Source organism: Hippocampus guttulatus, chromosome 2 (assembly GCF_054856545.1).
Source record: "Hippocampus guttulatus isolate MCC_2025c chromosome 2, RoL_Hgut_1.0, whole genome shotgun sequence".
NCBI lineage: Eukaryota > Metazoa > Chordata > Actinopteri > Syngnathiformes > Syngnathidae > Hippocampus > Hippocampus guttulatus.
Window position 1 is genome coordinate 8,040,743 of NC_141262.1, and position 20,091 is coordinate 8,060,833.

The 20,091-nt window shown below is 43.6% G+C and overlaps 3 protein-coding genes across 8 annotated transcripts; 2 read left to right on the forward strand and 1 right to left on the reverse strand.

The window, feature by feature from the left end:
• The first annotated feature begins 285 nt into the window (after positions 1–285).
• Positions 286–2,260, forward strand: LOC147208363 (zinc finger and BTB domain-containing protein 5-like). Its single transcript, XM_086133875.1, has one exon. The coding sequence runs from the start codon at positions 348–350 to the stop codon at positions 2,115–2,117; it is 1,770 nt and encodes a 589-aa protein (XP_085990001.1). The 5' UTR covers positions 286–347; the 3' UTR covers positions 2,118–2,260.
• Positions 2,247–7,100, reverse strand: grhpra (glyoxylate reductase/hydroxypyruvate reductase a). The gene is made up of 10 exons (XM_086133886.1): positions 6,944–7,100; positions 6,792–6,878; positions 6,467–6,591; positions 5,501–5,573; positions 5,303–5,419; positions 4,882–4,970; positions 4,679–4,780; positions 4,349–4,484; positions 2,787–2,917; positions 2,247–2,695 (listed from the first exon to the last, which is right to left on the reverse strand). The coding sequence occupies exons 2-10, from the start codon at positions 6,875–6,877 to the stop codon at positions 2,574–2,576; spliced, it is 981 nt and encodes a 326-aa protein (XP_085990012.1). The 5' UTR covers position 6,878; positions 6,944–7,100; the 3' UTR covers positions 2,247–2,573.
• On the forward strand, positions 4,852–19,406 carry LOC147208365 (protein phosphatase Slingshot homolog 3). 6 transcript variants are annotated; one of them, XM_086133863.1, is made up of 18 exons: positions 8,709–8,874; positions 9,320–9,386; positions 9,515–9,598; positions 10,116–10,153; positions 10,245–10,419; positions 11,184–11,299; positions 11,385–11,453; positions 12,706–12,771; positions 14,188–14,370; positions 14,516–14,609; positions 14,688–14,816; positions 16,020–16,066; positions 16,150–16,296; positions 16,506–16,706; positions 17,327–17,525; positions 17,692–17,754; positions 17,846–17,938; positions 18,358–19,406. In XM_086133863.1, exons 5-18 carry the CDS (start codon positions 10,381–10,383, stop codon positions 18,493–18,495), a joined length of 1,584 nt encoding a protein of 527 aa, XP_085989989.1. In that variant the 5' UTR covers positions 8,709–8,874; positions 9,320–9,386; positions 9,515–9,598; positions 10,116–10,153; positions 10,245–10,380; the 3' UTR covers positions 18,496–19,406. The 6 variants fall into 6 exon arrangements, with proteins under 6 accessions (XP_085989954.1, XP_085989972.1, XP_085989944.1 ...); XM_086133828.1 differs by lacking the exons at positions 9,320–9,386; positions 9,515–9,598 and adding an exon at positions 4,852–4,991 and having other exon boundaries at positions 8,707–8,874; XM_086133846.1 differs by lacking the exons at positions 9,320–9,386; positions 9,515–9,598 and adding an exon at positions 7,219–7,359 and having other exon boundaries at positions 8,707–8,874; positions 14,519–14,609.
• Positions 19,407–20,091: the final 685 nt, after the last annotated feature.

Below are 20,091 nucleotides of genomic sequence, written 5' to 3' on the forward strand. Positions count from 1 at the left end.
TGAGCCTCGGATGCAGACAATGAACGTCCGCGTCTGACGTGACTGAGAGCCAGAGGTCAGAATGGAGTTACTCTGATTTTAGCACACATTTCAGACATTTTCACCTGCTAGAACGCCAGTGGCATCCCCGTACACGTTAGCATACAGTGTACCTGTAACCACGTTTATGCGAGGAATGCATTTCCTTCACTCCATCTTAGTTTTTCTTAGTCTTTTACAGCACGTGGTACTCAACTGAACGTGCCTAACTCTCAACTTAGACTAGTCTGTACACTGTAAAAACACATAAAACAAAACGAAAAAAAGTTTCAATAAAAATCTCCGATATAGTGAGGGAACACTGTAATATGGATTTTCCAGGTCACTTCCAGCACATTTTCCAGCAGCTGAACCTCCAGCGGCTCCATGCTCAAATGTGTGACTGTATAGTGGAGGTGGGAGGCCACAAATTTCACGCACACCGCTCCATCCTGGCAGCATGCAGCTCCCACTTCAAGGCTCTCAACAGCTCCAGTAACGGTACAGACGATGCTTATGGACAAAGTGTTGATAAAGTTAGAGGTCCCGGTTTGATGGCACTCGACCCGGAGGTGGTGACCCCAGAGGCCTTCTCCACCCTGCTGGATATGATCTACACATCCACTTTGTCGCTCGAGGCCTCCAACGTGATGGATGTGCTGCTGGCCGCCTCGTACCTCCACCTCAACTCCGTGGTCAAGGCCTGTAAGCTCTACCTGGCCAGAAAAAACTTCCCGGCCACGGCGCCTAAAGGTTGGCGCTCAGTGCAGCGGCAGGAGGATCCGTCCTCTCAAACCCAGCTCAAATGTGTGGAGCTACTTGACGTGGAGAGCGTAGAGGTGAGCCAGTCGGGGGAAGATTCCTCAGAGCACAAGAGAAAGTCACATGAGGACAGGCTGAATGACAGAAAGAGGAACCGCAGGGTGTCTGGAGATGAAGAAAGTTCTCCAACAGTGACCCGAAGCACAGCCAACAACGAGGAGCAAGGAGAGGAGCTGCTCTCTCCGGACCACTTAAAGATGACAGTAAACATCTGCGAGGACCAATTGGATGAGGTAGAGGAAAAATATGTCTTCTCTATGGCTGACTCGGAGGAGATCCAGGTGCCGAGTCAGTCAGACAGCAGCGCAGGTGGGGAGACTTTTGTCAAAGATGAAGGCGGTCTCAAGGTGGAGACAGTGAAGATTAAAAAAGAAAGCATGACCTCCTCCTCTCCTGATCTTTCGCCATCAACGCCTCTACAGGACTCATCTGAAGTCCATGATGACAAAATAAGAAGCGCAGATGGACTTGTTAGCTGTTTACAATCCCAGCTTTGCTCAGCTCTTCCTGAAAAAGAGTGCGGTGATCTTCACGAGGATGAAGCTGTTGACAGCCTTTCTGAACTAGCCCTTTCCTGCTTCTTGAATCCTGGTCAAGACAGCGAAATAGGCGCTCTGGAGGAAGAAGCGAGTCTCGCGAGTCTGACGGCAGCTGCCACCGCAGCCGCTGCTGTCAGCGATGCTGCTGCAGGTGTTGCGGACCAACAGTGTCAAAACTCAAATGCGTCTTCTCTCGTTTTCCCAATAAATTCAGTCCCTTTGCAACAGCTTCTCCCCACTCAGGCTCCTCCTTTTCGCGACACGCTCATCCTGCAGCCTTCGCACAACTCCTTATCGGGATTCCTCAGCCTGGAGCATTCGAAGGCCTCCAAGGGACAAACAGGATCAAATGGAACGACCTTCCGTCGCATCGCCCCCAAAGCGGTGCCAGTATCCGAGGCGGATCACTCAGCAGCATCCGGATCAGCTGGGCCCGATAAAGCGCCTTTAACAAGAGCTTCTGAGGACGTGTTGTCCAAGTGCAAGAAAGCAGCTGCTGAAGTCAATGTGCTTCTCGTGGAAGGAGACAAGAAGTATGCCTGCAAAATCTGCTCAAAGACATTCACGAATTTGGCGGACTGTAAGAAGCATATCCGCGTCCACACAGGAGAAAAGCCTTATCCTTGTCTCAAGTGTGGGAAACGCTTCAGCCAGTCATCACATCTGTACAAGCACTCGAAAAATTCCACCTGCTTGAACTGGGAGGCCAAGAGTTCATTACAAGACACTCTGCATTGACTGCACAGCAGTTTGGCCCCGCCAAATTCTTGAAGTTCTTTTGTGGTTAACGCTCTCACCTTTGCTGCGTTGTAATTCATGCCTCTGAATTTCAATGACAATGAAGTAAGTGCAATGGACACGAGAAGGTTTAAATGCAAACGAAATGGAATTATTTATTCTCAAGAAAATGAACTATTGTACACTACCAATTGGAATTGAAGTTCACATTCAATGTAGAGAGCGTTGCATCATGGGAATTACTTCATTTAGAAAAAGCCAGATTGCTAATCGATGATACTTAGAGTAGGACATGTTGAAATGCTTCAAAGAGTGGCGTTGGAACAAAAACGTAATTTTTGAAGTAGTGCAATTCAATGTCAATTCACTCTGGTCTCCAATTGATGTTACAAAATGCCTTCACGGTGCCATCTGAACTGCAGCGGCATGATGATGATGGTCGGTCCTTTCTAGGTTCTAGAAGATGAGTTCACTGGGCATTTGTGTGCCCTGTAAACCTCCCAGCAGGTTTTGGGCTGCCAAGGAAGCCATGACGCCTCTTGTGGAGTAGGTGGCGCTGCCGATGTGCGGCAAAACCACTGTGCAAAGCGAGACATGGGGTAAAAAGGCAATTTGATCCAAATGGGAATCAGACATAAACAGATCTCATTTTAACGCTTCTGTACTCACCACAGTTTTTGAGTGTGAGAAGCGGGTGGTTTGTCGGTAGTGGCTCAGGTGTTGTTACATCCAGGCCGGCCGCAGCAATTTCTCCACTGGTCAGAGCCTCATACAGATCCTCCTGGTTCACGACAGCCCCCCTTGAGTGTCAAATGTCAACAATTGTTGTGAATCTCTATGACACAGTAAGTACAGCACAAACCACACATCTGCTAAACTATACTCAAGACACAAATTTCAAGATGGAATTTGTTGAATGGTTTCAAATATTTATGAAATGTTCAATAAAAGTTGAATATTCATTGAAATCCTGATGGTATGGATACTTTGACTTCTTTTTGCTGCTAAAAAAAAACATCCCTGAAACCTTTATGTTTTCGAGAAAGTCAGAGATTACACTTCCCGAAAAATGTTGTTTCGGTCATGTGATCCACAAGGTTAATTTCAAGATCAAATTATTGGTCAAAAGGGCACGTTACTAAAATATGCACCAATCTTCGAAGGGGTTGCAGGTTTTGATTCCTTGTTGAATTTGTACATTTATTTTAAAATGCACAGCATCTCAAGTGGATTCAAATCCGGACTTTTGACTTGGCATTTTATATTTCCTTGGCTAGTCTCTGTGTGATATTATGAGCGGTTTGATGAACTGAAACCTTTGTGTGCGATAAATATGCAAAGCACACACAAATCAGGAAAGGGGCAAATTGTATTTCGCAGCAATGTATACCAAAAGGATAAGGTTTTTTGTCCGCACATCTAATCAGCCAAATTGTCGACAATGTAGCTCTAACAATAAACGACACACTTAGCAAAGTTGTCCGCTATGTTTCGTTTACTTTGAACTGGAATGATTGAGTTTCAAGTGGGATTCTGGATGTTGTATAGTACTACTCGGCATGTAAATTATCATCACAAAATTTCTGGCTTATATTCTTTTCACATTGTGTTGTTAACATACCTGCTGCAGTTGGTCTCCTAAGACCCGAACTCTTGCAAGGCATGCATTTTTATTTTCTCTTTGATATTTAGGCTAATTGGGACCTGATGAGTGTAAAAACAAAGAATTATCTTTTTACTTGATGTAACGTCCTCGTAAGTGGACGCCAGGCCCTTATAGTCCAAAATTTAACATTATAGTCTTGAAAACCAAAGACGTCATGTCCACACATGTGGACGCCAGGTCCCAGGAGGTTTTAAAATTAACCTTGCAAAAAAAAAAAAAAAAAGCCACAATAAGCCAAAAAAGAAAAAGTTGATTCATTCAGAGAAAATCCTTTCAAATTTACTGAACTTGTTCACGTGAGGCACACAACATGATCGACAACGGCATTCTGTCCTTTTGCAAAACGGGTTGCAATGGGAAACAAAAGAAAAGAAAAAAAATGAAAGATCTTGCAGGACAGCAGGTCAAACTCTGTAATTCCATCAGAGTTTAGAGGTATTTTTGCAGCCAGGATTATGTTTTTCTAAATCAAATTACAATTTATAGAACCTCAGATGCATTTGACTAGAGATTTCACTGTAGATGCTCAAAAACTGTCCATACTTGTCATTTCGTTGGACGCTACCTGCTTGTGTTGATGAAGACAGCAGTGTTTTTCATCTTGCTGAAGAAGGCCTTGTCACACATTCCCTGGGTCTCTGGCGTCAGTGAGCACGCAACGGCAATGAAGTCACTCTCAGTCAAAAGTGTGTCCAGAGGAACTGTGACAAATAAGCAAAAGGACAAAAGCAGCGACTTAGTTTATGTCCCACACAGCCACATCATTTTTTTCTGTGTGTAAACTGCGCACACAAACAACCAGTACGGAACACCCCCCCCCCCCCCCCGCCCCCCTACCCACCACCCGGCTCTGCCCTCAAACTTTTTCGTGTTTAGGCTTTATTTGTTTTCTAACCAAATTCTCCATTGAGCTCAGCAGCGTCAGCTTTGGCTGTTCTCCCAGAGTAGAGAAGCCGTTTCACTCCAAATGGCATGAGGCGCCGGGCAATCGCCATTCCTGAGCACAAATAATCATGTAACCTACAGGTCATTGTCCAAACTGAATGATAGTCGTCGTTCAAACTTAGATGTTGAGTAATGGAAGAAAGGAAGCCTCACCGATGCGTCCCAGTCCAATGACTCCCACCGTGCTACCCAAAAGACCGTATCCACACATCCAGAGTGTTGTCCCGGATCTCCAGCCGCCACTGTGAGACATCGTTTGGCGAGTGAGTGACATTAAGGCTATTACTTCTGATCCAACATAAACACAATGTGTTAGGAATGTGTTAGGGTTTTTTTTTTTCATTGTTATCAAAACAGGTACTGTGTAGTTGATAAATGTCTTTTTACTTTTGAACTCTAGACCTTTTTTTTTTTTTTAACTTGTGCTTAAGCAGTTAAATCAATATTTCTGCTTTAACCATCTTTTGTTTTTCTTTTTTAAACACAAGTATTTTCACTTCTTCTTTACATTGTATGATTACTTTTGACACGACTGCAAAACTCTAAAGTGAATGCGTAACTTCGTAGGACAGACTTTTTGACTTCTTCCATCGCTTCAGGTAATCTGCGAGCTGTGGCCAGGAGAAGGGCAACAGTCAGTTCAGCTGTAGCGTCAGTTAGGACGTCGGGAGTGTAGCCGACACGTATGCCGCTGTTGAAAACAAGTAAAATGCAATTTTAGAAAGTGTCCTCTTGTATGCAGACAGATTGTTTTGTCGATATCGTTTCTGACCGTTTCTTTATTTCATCAAGAGCCAGGTGGTCGTATCCCACGGAAAAGGTGCTGATTACTTTCAGGTTGGGTCCTGTGATTCAGAACATCATAGGTGGCTTGGTATTTCAAACATACAAGGTTGGGTCCTGTGATTTGGAACATAACGAGTAGCTTGTTATTTCAAACATACAGGGTGCCCCAAAAGTCACGATACAATTCCTCTTTCATTTAATGTTTTGTGCCGAAAGATGAGTCCATCAGCACTTAACAGCCAAGGCTTTGCAGTTTTTACAAGCCCATGGCTCCCCAATTGACACCTCAAAGGCCAAGCTCTCACATGCTGATGGTTTCACATCTGTCCAAATGATATCTGTAATGAAATAGAAAGAAGGAAGAAATACTGTACCTTATTTATTCACCATCAGCTGATTACCTCAAGGATTAAATTGGGAAAGTGAGGGTTACTATTAAGAGTATGGAAAGTTTTACAACCAATTTCTATGGAATTTCATGGAGGGGTCGAAGAAAGGTCAGGATCTTAGAACTTATTTTCACTTTTTGATGTTCACCTGTATTACACAAAGGAGGGGCAGTGACAGTGTGCTTGAGAATAGTCTCATTTATCTAGATCATTCCATTCTTAGGGCACTGAATCGATCACAACTGGACAGTTCAGGTTGTCTTAGAAGAAGTTTGGCCTCTGATCTGTGACAACTTCATCAGTTCATGCAACAAGGTTTGGGTAGGACTAGACCAGCCTGTGTTGGTGTGGAAAGCCCAACTATTGTTGGAGGCATGCCCTCAAATTCCAAGACAACTCCAACACCCATGTTGCGGTCGATTCAATGTCGTGGGAGTGACAGTATGGCATTTCCCTGAATATTTGGTTGCATTTTTATCAGAATGTTCCAGGACTGACATTTGGCAGAGCAAAACATTGGTCCAATGCAGTGAGTGGGGTAACTTCGTTTAAAATAAAAGTACCTGCAGCATCTAGAATCTCAGCATCGATTTTTTCAGTCAGCAGACACAGGAGACCGTGGGACCCCTGGACAGCTTTGAGTAGTTCTGCTCGTGACACGCCTGAGTCCCACTGACACAAATCGCACCTGTTTCCATGTGAACCCAAGATGAAAACATAAGTTTACTCAAACTGCAATTTGGGCCAGTCACGCAGATTGTTTCGTGCACGTCATCGGAAGTGTAACTAATTGCCGAATTACAGTGAATTGTTTGAAACTAAAAGGGTAGTTGCACGCAATCATACCATATTGTATATATGTAAGTAAGCCATTAAAATGATGCATACACTCCAGACCCTGACAGAATCTTCATCCCCTCAGGTGGGAGCTGGCTGGACACCATCACCTTCATAAGTTTCTTCGCTGCTTTCATCCTGTTCAACCAGAAATGTGAATTAAGTCACTCATTAAGTACAACTTCGGCTGATTAATTATTAACCTTGAACGACGGATCTTCCAGAGAGGCGCAAAGACTGCATACACGGCACCCGGAAGTAATAACCGCCCCTTTCGTAAAATCTTGAAAGCGATTTGTTCCAACAGGTTAAATTAAATTCCGATTTAATATACACAGGGTTGTGTTCATGTATATTATTTGTCGTATTACTCGTATTTAATCATTTGGAAATTTGCTAGCTGATGCCAGTACAGTAGCATGAAATACGAAGGCGAATTTTGTGTAACCCTGTGGTATTCACATGGTTGTTTACGAACGTAATGTGCGGAGAGTCATACGCACATTTCGTTGCACACGACTGGAGTTGCGAAAACAACTACGATAAGCGTCCTACTCCCGCTCCTCCTCGAGGTTGGCACTTTTTGTACAAATAGGTCCTGGGAGTCCCTCTTGTAAACGTAAGATCATTGCCTTTTTTCCTCACGTTTTTCTTCGTTTTTTTTTTTAGTTGACACAGCTGCGCATTTGACACACGAGCTACAACAGGCTAATGAGCTGCAACAGGCTAACATAAACAAGGTTTGCAGTGTTTGGAAATAGCCAGTCAGTCGGGAACAAACAGATCTAAACGTGATTTTTCATGCTTACGATGTCTGGTTGTATTTTTTTTCCTAGAAACTCTTGGTTATTTTTTAAGCACATATTGAGGCTATTAATATGTGCTTAAAATATGTGTGTAGTGTTTATTACTACGGATCAATTGTATAATAACGAAAACAAATTTTAAGATCAACTCTGCACACATTCGTTTTTTATTATTTGATGTGAAGTTACTGATGGGGATGTCTATTAAAACAGGCATATCTTTTTCCTTGTACAGTTTTTATTGATGTTTTTGTTAAACCATTGCACAGCAACGATTAATTGACAACTACCGGTAATCAATTGTCAAATATAAGGATGTTTCGATCACATTTTTTTGCATCCAAGTCTGAGTCCACGTAACTTGATTTGCCGATACCGACCCCATATCCAATTCCTCTGCAATGCAATGCAATGTAATGCAGAAGAAAAAGAAGACGACATCTAAATTGTCTGTATTACCTAAATGTTTTATTTTTTAATGGCTCTAAATAAGCAGTCGTTCAAATCAAGTAAAGAACTGAAATATGTTATTCGTGACTTTAGAAATGAAGAACATTGAAAAATCCATCACGTGATCGGCCCTGATTTCCTATCATGTTCATCGGTTCCAGACAACAAAGTCGTGCAAAAGTGTTTTGCTAATCTGCTTGATAAACTGTCACAATCTTCCTAATTTCATTTTACAGGGGAGTCATTTTCTTGCATATTTATTAGGTGTTAATTCCTTGTGTCAATCATTGAATTCTTTAAGACAGTCCATTTTTCCTGTTTTTGTTCATCCTCTACCTCTTGGAGTCTTGTGTAAAATGTCATCTTCTCCAATATATATATTTCCTCTACATTTGCCATCCATTGATCCTGGTTTGGTGGGTCTACCTTACACAGATTCTATCTTCGAGCTTTCATTAATACCTTAAGCATCATTATTATGTATTAGTCCTTCTTTAAGGTTCAAATCAAGCACTTATGTCAGTTGCACTTGTCTTCTATAATATCCACAATTTCTCAATCGTACATCCCGTGCAATAAAATGTGATAATATCATGAATGCATATTTATACCATTGTCCAAAACATGATGAAAGAGAAACTTTCATTATTTAGGATCTCCCGATTTATTCTTCATTTAATGGATGTAGTCACACGTTTGTCTTTCCACAGGAGAGATTGTACGGGTGTCTGTGCCTGCACGCCTTTGGCTCGAGAAACCTGCCGAACTTGTCTGATCTTGCCAGCAGCAGCCCGGCAACACGTTGAGTTGAGCGACACCTGCACCGCACAATGGCTCTGTTGACTCTGCGCAGGCTCCCCTCCATCAGCGCTGCTCCCGTGAGTCATGCCCATGCTTTGCAGTAGTCGGTCAAGCGAGTCATGCCTTTACACGAAGCTCCGCTTTACCAGTAGAGAAAGATGCATTCGGAATATCAACATCAGTCTGCCCCAGGACAACAGAACACCATATAAGTGCAGTGACAATGTTTTGTTTTCATTGGATCACATCGGTTTAGGGAGCAAACATTCCACAGATATTTTGTGACTTCATCAAAGCTGAGTCATATTCATTAGAGCAGAGATGGTGCAATCGTCTCACTTCCTGTCTGTCTAAACGCTCGCTGTGTCATCAGCTTTTGCTTCATGACCATCTCATCTTCCTGCGTTCATCCAGCTTTAAACAAAGGTTTGCAGTGTTTGGAAATAGCCAGTCAGTCGGGAACAAACAGATCTAAACGTGGTTTTTCATGCTTACGATGTCTGGTTGTATTTTTTTTTCTAGAAACTCTTGGTTATTTTTTAAGCACATACAATTCCTCTTCACAGCCAGAGGCGATTTGTGTCATCAAGTAAGCCGGAGTCCAGGTGTTATTTCTGTATATTTGATCATAGATGCTCATCATGGTGCTATCTTAACTTGTCTTCTTTTTTCCTTTTCCTTCTTCTCTTCCAATTACCCATCGTTCTTTTCCCATAGCTCCTGCCCAGTCCTCTACTTAATTTTTGTTTTTGTTTTTTAATTTTGCTTCTTGACTGTCTGGACTTATCAGTTGTGTAAAAGGTAATGTCGCTGTGTCATATTTCCTTTTTCCTGAATACCCTTTAATAAGTTTAGTTATAAATGGCTCTCTTTTTTTCTGCCATACCATTCAGCTAGCAGGCTTTTTATCCATCCCAAACACTCTATATACCTCTGGCCTTGCTTATTTGTCACCATCTCTGTCTGTCTCCTCACTTCAGACTTCCACTGCACCTTATCAGTATTGTACCACATTTCATCCTCAAAATGACAGAACAGTCCCCCTCCCCCCACCTAAGCAATTCATTTACCAAATTTGGACACAGTCTTCAAGTCTGTTAAAATGCCATTTTAAAGGACTTTGCGTTGGAAAAGACCACTTGAGAATGACAAGGCGTCCTTTTTTTTCCTCTCCCCAATTTAGAGCAAACATGCCCCATTATAGAGTATTTCCGAATAAAGCTAGCCTTGCTACACTGATGTCAAAATATCACACTGGCTTTTTAACCTTGTGGCCCTTCTTTAAGTGTTCTTCTCATAATTTATTTGATCTTTTAAGGATGAAACCACCCAAAGAAGAGGACGATTTCAGAAAAGGTACGTTGATACCACATCCGATTGTTTCCATTACACAAACTTCAGCCTTTGTGAGCCTCCAGAATACATAATAAGTCTTGTTGGTCATCAGGGAGAGCTTTGCCCTCGTGAAGGGAGCGGTGCTCCTGCTGGAAGAGGCCCAGAGAGAGGAGCCTCACGAGGAGACTTTGCTTCCCCAGAAACAAGAAGACTGCGCTTCAGACAAGCGTCACAGACACATTCACGCCATGGTTGAGCTCCTTCGACCAGAAGATAGTATCAAGCTGGTGAGGGCTCATATTTACTCATGTATTGATCGAATACCCCCCCCCCCCAAAAAAAAAATGCTGTCTATCTCATGAGAAATGTGTTGTCTGGGTTGTTTTACAATAAATCTCTTGTCAACTTGAGGGATAGCCTGAAGTTGCTTCTGCACACGTGCAATCACATGAGCTTGAAAGCTGTCATGGATGAAAACCGCGATGCGACTTTTGATTTAGTTTCAGAACTCCCCCTGAATCCCGTCCTCGCAAATATAACAATGTTCATCACTTGTTATTGACACTGACATCGAGGCATCTGTTTAATTCGGTGTTTGTGACCTTGGTGTAAGTCTGTACTGCCTCATGACGATAATTGTTTTTGATATTTTGTTGATGCTAATGCGACGATTCTCTTATACTGGATATACCAGTTGTCTGATAGTGTCAGTCCAAATAGCATTGTTATCGCTTTAGAGGTGCAGTGTTTGATCCCTTTCTCGCATTGGATCTGATTAAATCTGAAATAGAGGTCATGGTTGTTGTTCATATGAAAGAGAAATACGAAGAGGATAAAAGCACACGGATGTGTAAATATGATATTGTGTAAAGCTACATTGCACGGCCATACTCCAATGTGACCATAAATTGCTTGGTTTTCCTTGACTATGCAGTCACAGAGTGCGACGGGATTTGTTCTAACTGTGTGCGAAATCAGACTCGGGTTTATTAGGAGATTGATTTAGGTGCAACAAACTGCGCCAGTTTATCTTTGTCCTTGCTCTGTGCAGGCCGTGCAGCTGGAGTCCGTCAGTTTGGTTCGAATCAGGTATCTCATCATTATCTCTACTCTCGCTAACAAAGACGAGACCATCCTGCTTGGCATGGATTTCCCCAAACAGGACAGGTGTGTGCGGCCAACAGTGAGAGAAAGTTGAGAGACATTCGCACATTGCTTCATCAGCGCATTTTGGCCATCGGCTTGTTTTCAGTGATGAGTGCACCATTGGCTTGGTTCTGCCCGTCTGGAGCGACACGCAAGTGTATTTGGACGGAGACGGGTACGTGCGGGCGTCTTGGTATAATTGAGGGTTTTAGAAGGATGGGTGGTTTTAAATTGTAATTCTTTTTATGATGGGCGCATTTTAAACATACACATTGCCAACATTAAACAAATATACCAAACTCACACAATAGTGGCAACAAGAACACATACCAGTGAAAATAAAACTCCCTTGAGGGAGTATCGGTCGACTGGATAAGGGATTAACTGAAAATGGCGGAAATATGCAGCACAGACCCGGAGCCGACCACTGAGTTTCTGGCCAGAGAAGATATGAACGAGGACCGTTGCTATTTATGGAGCTGAATCATTTCCCATGAATTGTAACTGCTCCTATTGATCTTACATAAGCCTCGCGGTCCTTTCATGTGAAATCATTTGGCGCCAACTGTGAGGTTGATGACGCGCTTGAAGTGCATGAAAATGCCCTGAGTGACACCATGACTGTGTTCTGTCACATGCGGTGTCGCACAGGGCGTTTTAGCACACATCTGCTGGTCTGCTGAGAGCAGACTCGACTCTCATCACGTTGTCTTGCGCACCCCAACTGTGCCAATTAGCGATTTGACACGTTCCTCTCTGCACACTCTGTTCACTCCTAACGCTTCACACCAGTCATCGACGCCAAATAGCTTCACCCTCCTTTTGGGCCAGCCCAGTGGTGGGCAAACTACGGCCCGCGGGCCGAATCCGGCCCGTTGGTCTTTTTAATCCGGCCCGCCGTAGGTTGGTCCACAATTAAGGTTCGATGTGAATGATTGCATTCATTTCAATTGGACTTGTAATGACCGTCATTTCACCGCCTGGTGGCGCATTGACTTGAAGTTGCAGAACACAGGGAGTGGGGGGGGGCGGGATCTTTTCGACCACCTAGTACGTCTGTATCGCTCTACTTCTACTGGTCTGATCACAACCCATCTGCAGCGATGCACAGGCTAAAATAGGTCATCAACAACACTTTTGTCATTTAAAAAAAGTATATTAATACCGTACTTTCATGCTTTTGTTCTGTTGATGTTTGATATGGACTGTCAACAAATGCCGTTTTTTTTAATGTACCATAGCTCGTGCTGACCTGGCCCTTCTGTCAAATTTTAAAAGTCAATGCGGCCCCCGAGCCAAAAAGTTTGCCCACCCCTGGGCCAGCCTCTTGATTGTATTTTGTCAATGTCGCTTCCCTTTTCCCGGTAGTCGCACTCTATCTTTCTTTGCCTTGATCATCTTTCTTTCTTTCTCCTCCCACTTCACAGCGGTTTCAGTGTCACATCAGCAGAAGAAACAAGAATTTTTAAACCGGTTTCCATGCAGACCATGTGGTGAGTCCGAATGTCAACACAAAACACACAAATGAGTGCTTCTCATCAATCCGTAGGCTGGATTTACGCCGCGTGTCCATCCATTCTATTCCAACCGGTTATGCTGTTCAGTCACAGGTAAGAGGGGGGCCTATTCCTGCTGACTTTTGACGAGAGGCAATGTACACCCTGGACCGGTTGTCAGTCGATCTCAGGGGAGCCTACAAAACAGTCATTCACACTCACATTTAGACTTCAGTGAACATACCTGCTTTTGAAATTTGGAAGAGGGCCTGCCTGCTCAAACACAAGGTAGTGTTTACAGTGTATACTTGGATCTATTTATATGTAAACCCGTATTGTTTTGTGTTTTTTGTTATTGTAAAGTGTCCTTGGGTGTCTTGAAAGGCGCTTATAAATAAATCTATTATGTTCCCTTCACTGACCGATATCTGACATCACTGCGCTTAAGTTTGTTAAACACCAGAAGTTGCACACGCAGCCAAATTACAGTTGAACAACTACACGCCATTGATAGAAACCGAAGTAAAAACATCCAATGGCAACATTACAGTTGATTTTTGTTTTTTAACTTTGCGTATCGCCGTGTTTGGCCTGCAGTCAGGAAGAGCTCTTCCCCCATAGATGTAAAAGTCAGATTACCTCTACGTTGCTCCACCCACAGCCGGCAGCCATTTTACTCTCCGTTTTATAGTACCCGTACATTCATTTCTGAGCGGTGGCTTGCATTTTACTAGTCGTGATTCTCATTTTTGTGGCTCAGAACACAATCACAACGGATTTGAATTGAGACAGAAAAAGAGGTACTTTATCTGCAGACTTTCAGATTTCATTTGAGGATACATCCAAATCAGGTGAAAGAATTGTGGGAATTACAACAAAAGTTCCATGACCAGGTGACTCGATTTTTTTTATTTATTTTTAATTTCCCGTCATCCGGCAGCAAAACTGATGGACTTTCTGTCAGTACTGATGGAATACCAACCTCTGGTAAACATGAGCTAATTTTTACTCTAAGCTGAAAACATTTGGGTTTGACATCAAAAGATGATTAGTAGAATCAACATATCAGGGTTTTTTTCCCCCAAGTATTTACAGGATATGTGGACAACTTTGAGTTGTTTTGCACAAAAGGTGCCATCTTTTACTGTAAATTGGGTATTCGATCCAGATGGAATGATTTGGAAATAAAAGCTGAAATGTTGATCTCTTGTCTCTTTCAGTATTTAGTCTACAACAAAAACAAAGAAGTTGACTTGACTGTTCCAGTACTTTGGGGGGGGGGGGGGGGGGGGTTGTTGAAGGCATAATTCAGATCAGAAGAAATCCAAATTACTTGCACACCTAAACTGGACCCCCTGAGAGCCTTACAGCCATGAAAGCCATCCTCTTGTTTTTTTTTCTCCCCACATCAAGGTCAGTACTGCAGTCTTTGCACGGCTGTTGCGAGCGGGCCGTCAAAGGCGCCGTGATCCCGGGCTGCGGCCTGGAGTGGGCCCAGCACTACCACCAGCACGTCGAGTCGGACCGCTTATGCCTCAACGAGTGGGAGGCCATGAATGACTTGGAGTCGGTCAGGAAGGACAGCGACGGTCAGAAGTAACGATGGCGGAATTACTCCTGGAAGAAATTCAGTCTTACATTCTGTCGACAATTGACATGCATCCACCCCCAAATACACGTATGCTCAATCTGGATCTGACGAAATGCCTCAACTAAGGGACTCTTTGTGTTTCATGTCCAGTAGTGCAGACCGAACCTCTAAAGAGAGGCTGATCAAGGAGCACCTGAGAGACATCATGAGGACAGAAGACCTGGATAACCTCACGTCCAAAATGGTAGGAGTTGAAAGGGGCAGAAGGAGAAAAGGAAGAATACCGTGAGTGGTCTTAATAGGCTTTCCCCCTCCGCTGTAGGTCCACACTGCCCTGAAGACACGAATCGGCTTCGACATGAGGCCGTTCAAGGAGTACATTGACAATGAGATTCTGGTTACCATGGCTCAGATGGACAAACCATCAAAGATTTTTGACTACCTTTACCTGGTGAGTCAGTGCTTTTATTTTGAAACGGTACCAAGACGCCTTCCTTTTCTTTTGCTGAGTTAGAGACATCAAGGGGCTCTTCCTCCAAAACAGTAGCCGGGTTTAGAATGGAGACTTTTTTGGGTCATTCAGATTGAAATCATTACCAATGAAGATCTCTGGTCGCGCGTTTAGATTTGACGTGATCTTTTCCGATCTGCTGTTTTCATCTGCGTTACAGCCAGGCGACGTGGCGATCGACCCAAATGTCACGTGATTTATCAAGATGGCCTGCATTTGTCTATTTAGTACAGAAATTGTGGTATTTTTAACACTTTTATTAAAGCAAAATCTTGATGGAAAAACAAGTCACCAGTACCTTAAAACAAGTTCTCACGTCACAGACAAACACTGACATTTTAAAGTGTGTATATGGTGACGTCACTACGCATTAACACCAAGACAGGGCATGAGCACTTGGCACACAGCTCGGCTATTCTCATCGAACTGGTCACATGACGCTCATTCAGACAGTATAACGGTACTCACGGGCGTATATTCTTTATCTTCTGTAAAAGATAGCTAACTTTACTTACTGTGCGACTTGATTGGAAAACTCCTCCTCGTGTATTATATGCAGGGATGTCACACACCGAAACATTCAACGTTCGGCACTTTTGTAAGAATTGATCTGATGTACAGGGATGTCGGGGGTCAGGGGCTTTGACTTTGCTTGTCTGAGCCAGCCAAAGTGTGATTGTTTGCGTCTCTCGCCTTGATGACGAAGGCAGCACGGGCTGCCAGAATTCATGTGAATTGCACGACAAACGACCATCGACACATCATGTGCGTTGCGGTCATGTGCTTCACTTGTACCGAGAGAAACGAAGCATCGAGGCTCCTTCCCCTGATCGGGCTATGAGGGGAAATGGTGAGGTGATGAGTGGACGACACGGACGCTGAACTCGGAGAGGAGCTTCGGTGGAGTGCCATGTTTGTGTGTGACAATACAATACACAGCATGTGTGCTCGCCTTGCATTTCAGTCTTTTTTTTGGGGGGCGGGGGGTGTTTGAGATGAGACTTTTGGAAGGTAAACTATTCTACCTTGGGCTCAGTAAATGTTGGGAAGCACTGCTCTTTAGAGGAAATCTGAATTGCAAGCAATACATACGTACGAATGATCACAATGAGACTGACATTTTTTTTGTTTCTCTGCTTTCAGGGCTCCGAATGGAACGCGGCCAACTTTGAGGAGCTGCAGAAAAACAAGTCAGTTCTTTTTCTTTGAAGCTCCGTATTCCGCCGTCTCCTCCGGTTGCGTTCTCGCCACCGAGCGTGCAGTCTTTTCGCAGCGTGGGCTACATTCTGAATGTGACGAGGGAGATCGATAACTTCTTCCCAGAGTCCTTCACCTACATGAATATCAGAGTGTATGACGTGGAGGCCACTGACCTACTCCCCCACTGGACCGACACGTACAACTTTATCAACACTGCAAGGTAGTCCGCTGCACGCGATAACACAAACTCTGCTTTGTGAAGCGACACTGCAGTGTCTGTGCGTTGGCCAACAAATGACTTTTGAGCACTAAAACAAGAAGGCAACAAATAGTTTGTAGAAAAATACACGTCAAAAAAGGAAAAGGTCGACAATCCCCCTGTCTCCAATTTTCAAGTGGCCAACTTATCTGTTGACCCGTGCGCCGCAGGAAGAGCGGACAAGCGGTGTTGGTGCACTGCAAGATGGGCGTGTCTCGTTCCTCGTCCACCGTGATCGCCTACGCCATGAAGCAGCAGCGCTGGTCGCTGGACGTGGCCATGGCCTACGTGAGGGATCGCCGCTCCATCGTTAAACCCAACGACGGCTTCATGAAGCAGCTGCAGACCTACAATGGTATCCTCAGCGCCAGGTCAGAAATGTCGCCTCGTTCTCAAGTCACCTATTATAGGGCAGGGTGTCCACAATGTCTCTTTACAGTGTAAAAGAAACAGATTACAAGAGCAACAGATGACATTTACTGTCAGTGTTTGAGTGCTTTTTGCACAACTTGCTGTTCCCTTACAAAGAGCTAAACTGCAAAATTGACGTGTTTTTTTTTTTTGTTTCGTTTTGTCCCGTCCCCCCCATTTCCGAGGATGTTCCACAGTCTCTCTGTATCGCCGTTGATGATGACATTCTGTGACACTCTAAGCTCACTGGCCACTTCCCTCTGAGAACATCCTGTTTGTAGTTTTGCAACGTTGAGTTGAGGTGCTGTTGATGAATTGTGAGGAGACATCTTGGTCTCACGGTGTCAAAATGTCAACAATGCGATCCAAAGGACTGTTTCACACAGACACAGGAAAGCCGGAAGAGTCACGGAAAAAAGCATCAATTTCTCATTTTGTCGTCATTCACACAGATGAATTTTGTATGCGTTTGCTTTCACAAAGAATTTGCAAATTGTAAACAGGCTATTTGGACACCCTGTCCAACTTTGTGAAATAAAGGCTTCAAACGATGTTCAAATCTTGTCGCTCTTCCCTCCAGCCAGCAGCGTCACAGTTTCCTGTGGAGGCGAAAATCCAAAGACCAAAGGCAGAAGTCTGAGCTCAAAGACAACGGAGAGGAGTCAGGCGATGAGGAAGAGGAGGAAGGAGATGAGGATGAAGAGCAGGGGGATGAAGGCCTTGACGAGGGTGACGACATCACAGAGAGCAGTGACGAAAATGAGGAGTCTGTGGAAGAGGTAAGGGATGCCAGTGGCACTTACAATATGCCCTCTTGGCAGTTCACTTCATTTCAAATGGAGACATTAATCTGATGTGCGATATGTGTTCCACTCTGTGGGCTATTCGTTAGTCCGTTTGTCTCATGTGCTTTGCATCCATGTCCCTTCTCCTGAATCTTCTCAGGTGTTTACGCAGCCCGATTCCAACCAGGAAGCTGGGCAGATGGCACCGCCTGTCGTCATCACCGTAAACTCACTCACTCGCACCATTGCCGCTGCAGCTCACGCACTTATTAAATCATCACTCGGTGGATTTTTTTTCCCTGTCTCCTCCCAAGGCTCCCGGTGTCAGTCGCAGTGGTAGGATGAACCTCTTTTCCCTCATGCAGTCCATTAGTGAACTCGATGATGTGGATAAAGGATGCAGTCAGGTAAATGGCTTTGTCGAGCTGGTTTGCGTCACGTTCACGCAACATCGGGCTGCTGTGCAAATGCGCCTCGGGAGGTTTCGTTTTAGTTCATGCACACAACGGGAAACCTAGCACCTTCTTTAAATGAAACAAGAGTTATGTATTTATAGACTAGGGGACAAAAGGAAGACTGGAAAGACACTCCGTACAGCGTAGACCCCCATCAAGGGTTGACAATCCTAATTTGAAATTGAATTATGTACACCGGCACTTCTCTACCTGAGACATACGGCTGAATTTTGTCATTTGGACCCAAACATTAGTCATTGTTGATGGAGACAAACATTGAACTTTTTTTTTTTTAAATAAAAGTAATTTGTGTGATATGCACACAAATGTCATATGACTCGTCATACAATCTCCATCCTTCCTTGTCAAAGCTGCCTGCCAGTCCGCGACGATCTCCGCATCAACGGAGGCGGAGCCACAGCCGAAAGGGTTTGATTCACCAGAGTGCCCGTGTGGATTTCTCACCCGAACCACGCTGTCTACCGGACGCGGCCCACGACAAACCTTGAAGCAGTCAGAGGAAAGAAGAGAACTTTTTTTTTTTTTTTTAACCCGAAGGAACAGGACTTCTTATTACATATCCATGTTGTGCCATTGAACCAATGTTTCACTGCTGATGCAAAGTTGTTGTACTGCTGCAGCGTTTGAGCGACTGGCTCAGGCTCGTCTGTTTAGTCCAGCGTCCTGTGTTTCAACATTTCAACACTCCAGATGTCAACTATGCAACTTTTTTTTTTTTACACGCTGCCAATTGAAGGATTTGTCCTATCAGAAGAGTCACATGACTCACTAATTCTCACTGAAGGTTTTGCTAGTTTCTAAGCTGTATTTTCTGGACCGAGTTAGGGCCAGTTTTATGCTGCGCACCTGATTATCAGTAAGTCTGTATTCCAATGTGCCAACGAACATGTCAAATTGATTATTTTTATCGCTATTTCAAACCGATGTTATATGTATTTTATGTTATTACAGCTGTATGAGTGCCTTCTAGCTGTGAATGATGATATTGTGTTTATAGACCACTGTATGTTTCTACTGTTGTCACATGCTTGGATTGTACCATCCCGGGTTTTGCATGTTGTTGCACGGATAATTAACTGCTGATGTTTTGTACCAACCGGTGGGAATTTTTCTTTCAGGTGTTCAATCTGATGTATTTATGTTTTGCTTTCTTATTTCATATCCTATTTGTGGGATTTCCGGATGCTGATTGGATTGTTTTTCCGTCACTAACAGCTCATCCTTGTAACATGCACGCACATTATTATTCAACACGTCAGACAGCCTGAGCCAACTTTAAGCTGCATTATGTTGAATACTGTTTTATAAGCACCGTTCACTTCTTCTGCTGTGTTTCACTCCACTGTATGCAGCTCGCGTGTGTTTATAAGCACAGAAAAATAAAAACCAACCAACAATTGTTTGTTTCCATTCATTCATTGGGGCAGCACGGGCACTCAGTTCCATGGTTCGAATCTCAGTTTTGGTATTCCTAAGTGGAATGTGGATGTTTCCCATGTGTTTGTGTTGAGCTTTCTTCCACATAATGTAAGGTGATGTCAAGCCCAAAGAACATGGTCCAACAATGCATCTGTTCATCATCAGTAATTAATCATAATCAAGAGCAAGAGTAATTACGTAATATTAATAGGGTCCCCACACACATCATATTAAGTACAGGACAAGTAGTGTAGTGGGAATACCTCTCCACTCTTGTTACTAGTTTGCTGGATAAACAGTGTAGCTCGGCTTATGGCTACACTAATGATGTGTTTGGCAGAGTCTTAACTGGACTCCTTTCCAAAGATAAACAAGGAATGGGAGTATTTGCAATTCAGCATGAGAAGAAATTCAACTTCAGTTTAAACAACTTCGCCCGAGCTTCTCAGATAGAGCCAAAGCAAAAATTGTCATTGGTGCATCTCTAGTATCATTCCAAGCATTCAAACTATAGTGCCACAACAAAAGTGCTGTTGACAGACTTTGATCCAAAGAGACTGTAAAAGTGCTGTAATAAAAGCGAACTAAGTCTCAGTTTGAAGTTGAAGTCCGTGTTTATTGGCAAGAACAAATTTCCTTATTACAGTATTTGAAAGGATTTATCT

What these genes read in the sequence shown, in the direction of transcription:
- LOC147208365 (XM_086133828.1), top strand. Translation starts at nt 8,827, where the DNA reads ATGGCTCTGTTGACTCTGCGCAGGCTCCCCTCCATCAGCGCTGCTCCC. An exon ending in CAGAAGATAGTATCAAGCTG is followed by an intron (nt 10,420 to 11,183) that starts GTGAGGGCTCAT and finishes TGCTCTGTGCAG; the next exon opens with GCCGTGCAGCTGGAGTCCGT. An exon ending in ATGAGGAGTCTGTGGAAGAG is followed by an intron (nt 17,526 to 17,691) that starts GTAAGGGATGCC and finishes GAATCTTCTCAG; the next exon opens with GTGTTTACGCAGCCCGATTC.
- grhpra (XM_086133886.1), bottom strand. Translation starts at nt 6,877, where the DNA reads ATGAAAGCAGCGAAGAAACTTATGAAGGTGATGGTGTCCAGCCAGCTC. An exon ending in TGAGATTCTAGATGCTGCAG is followed by an intron (nt 5,574 to 6,466) that starts GTACTTTTATTT and finishes TCTGAATCACAG; the next exon opens with GACCCAACCTGAAAGTAATC. An exon ending in CATTGGACTGGGACGCATCG is followed by an intron (nt 4,781 to 4,881) that starts GTGAGGCTTCCT and finishes ATTTGTGCTCAG; the next exon opens with GAATGGCGATTGCCCGGCGC.
- LOC147208363 (XM_086133875.1), top strand. Translation starts at nt 348, where the DNA reads ATGGATTTTCCAGGTCACTTCCAGCACATTTTCCAGCAGCTGAACCTC.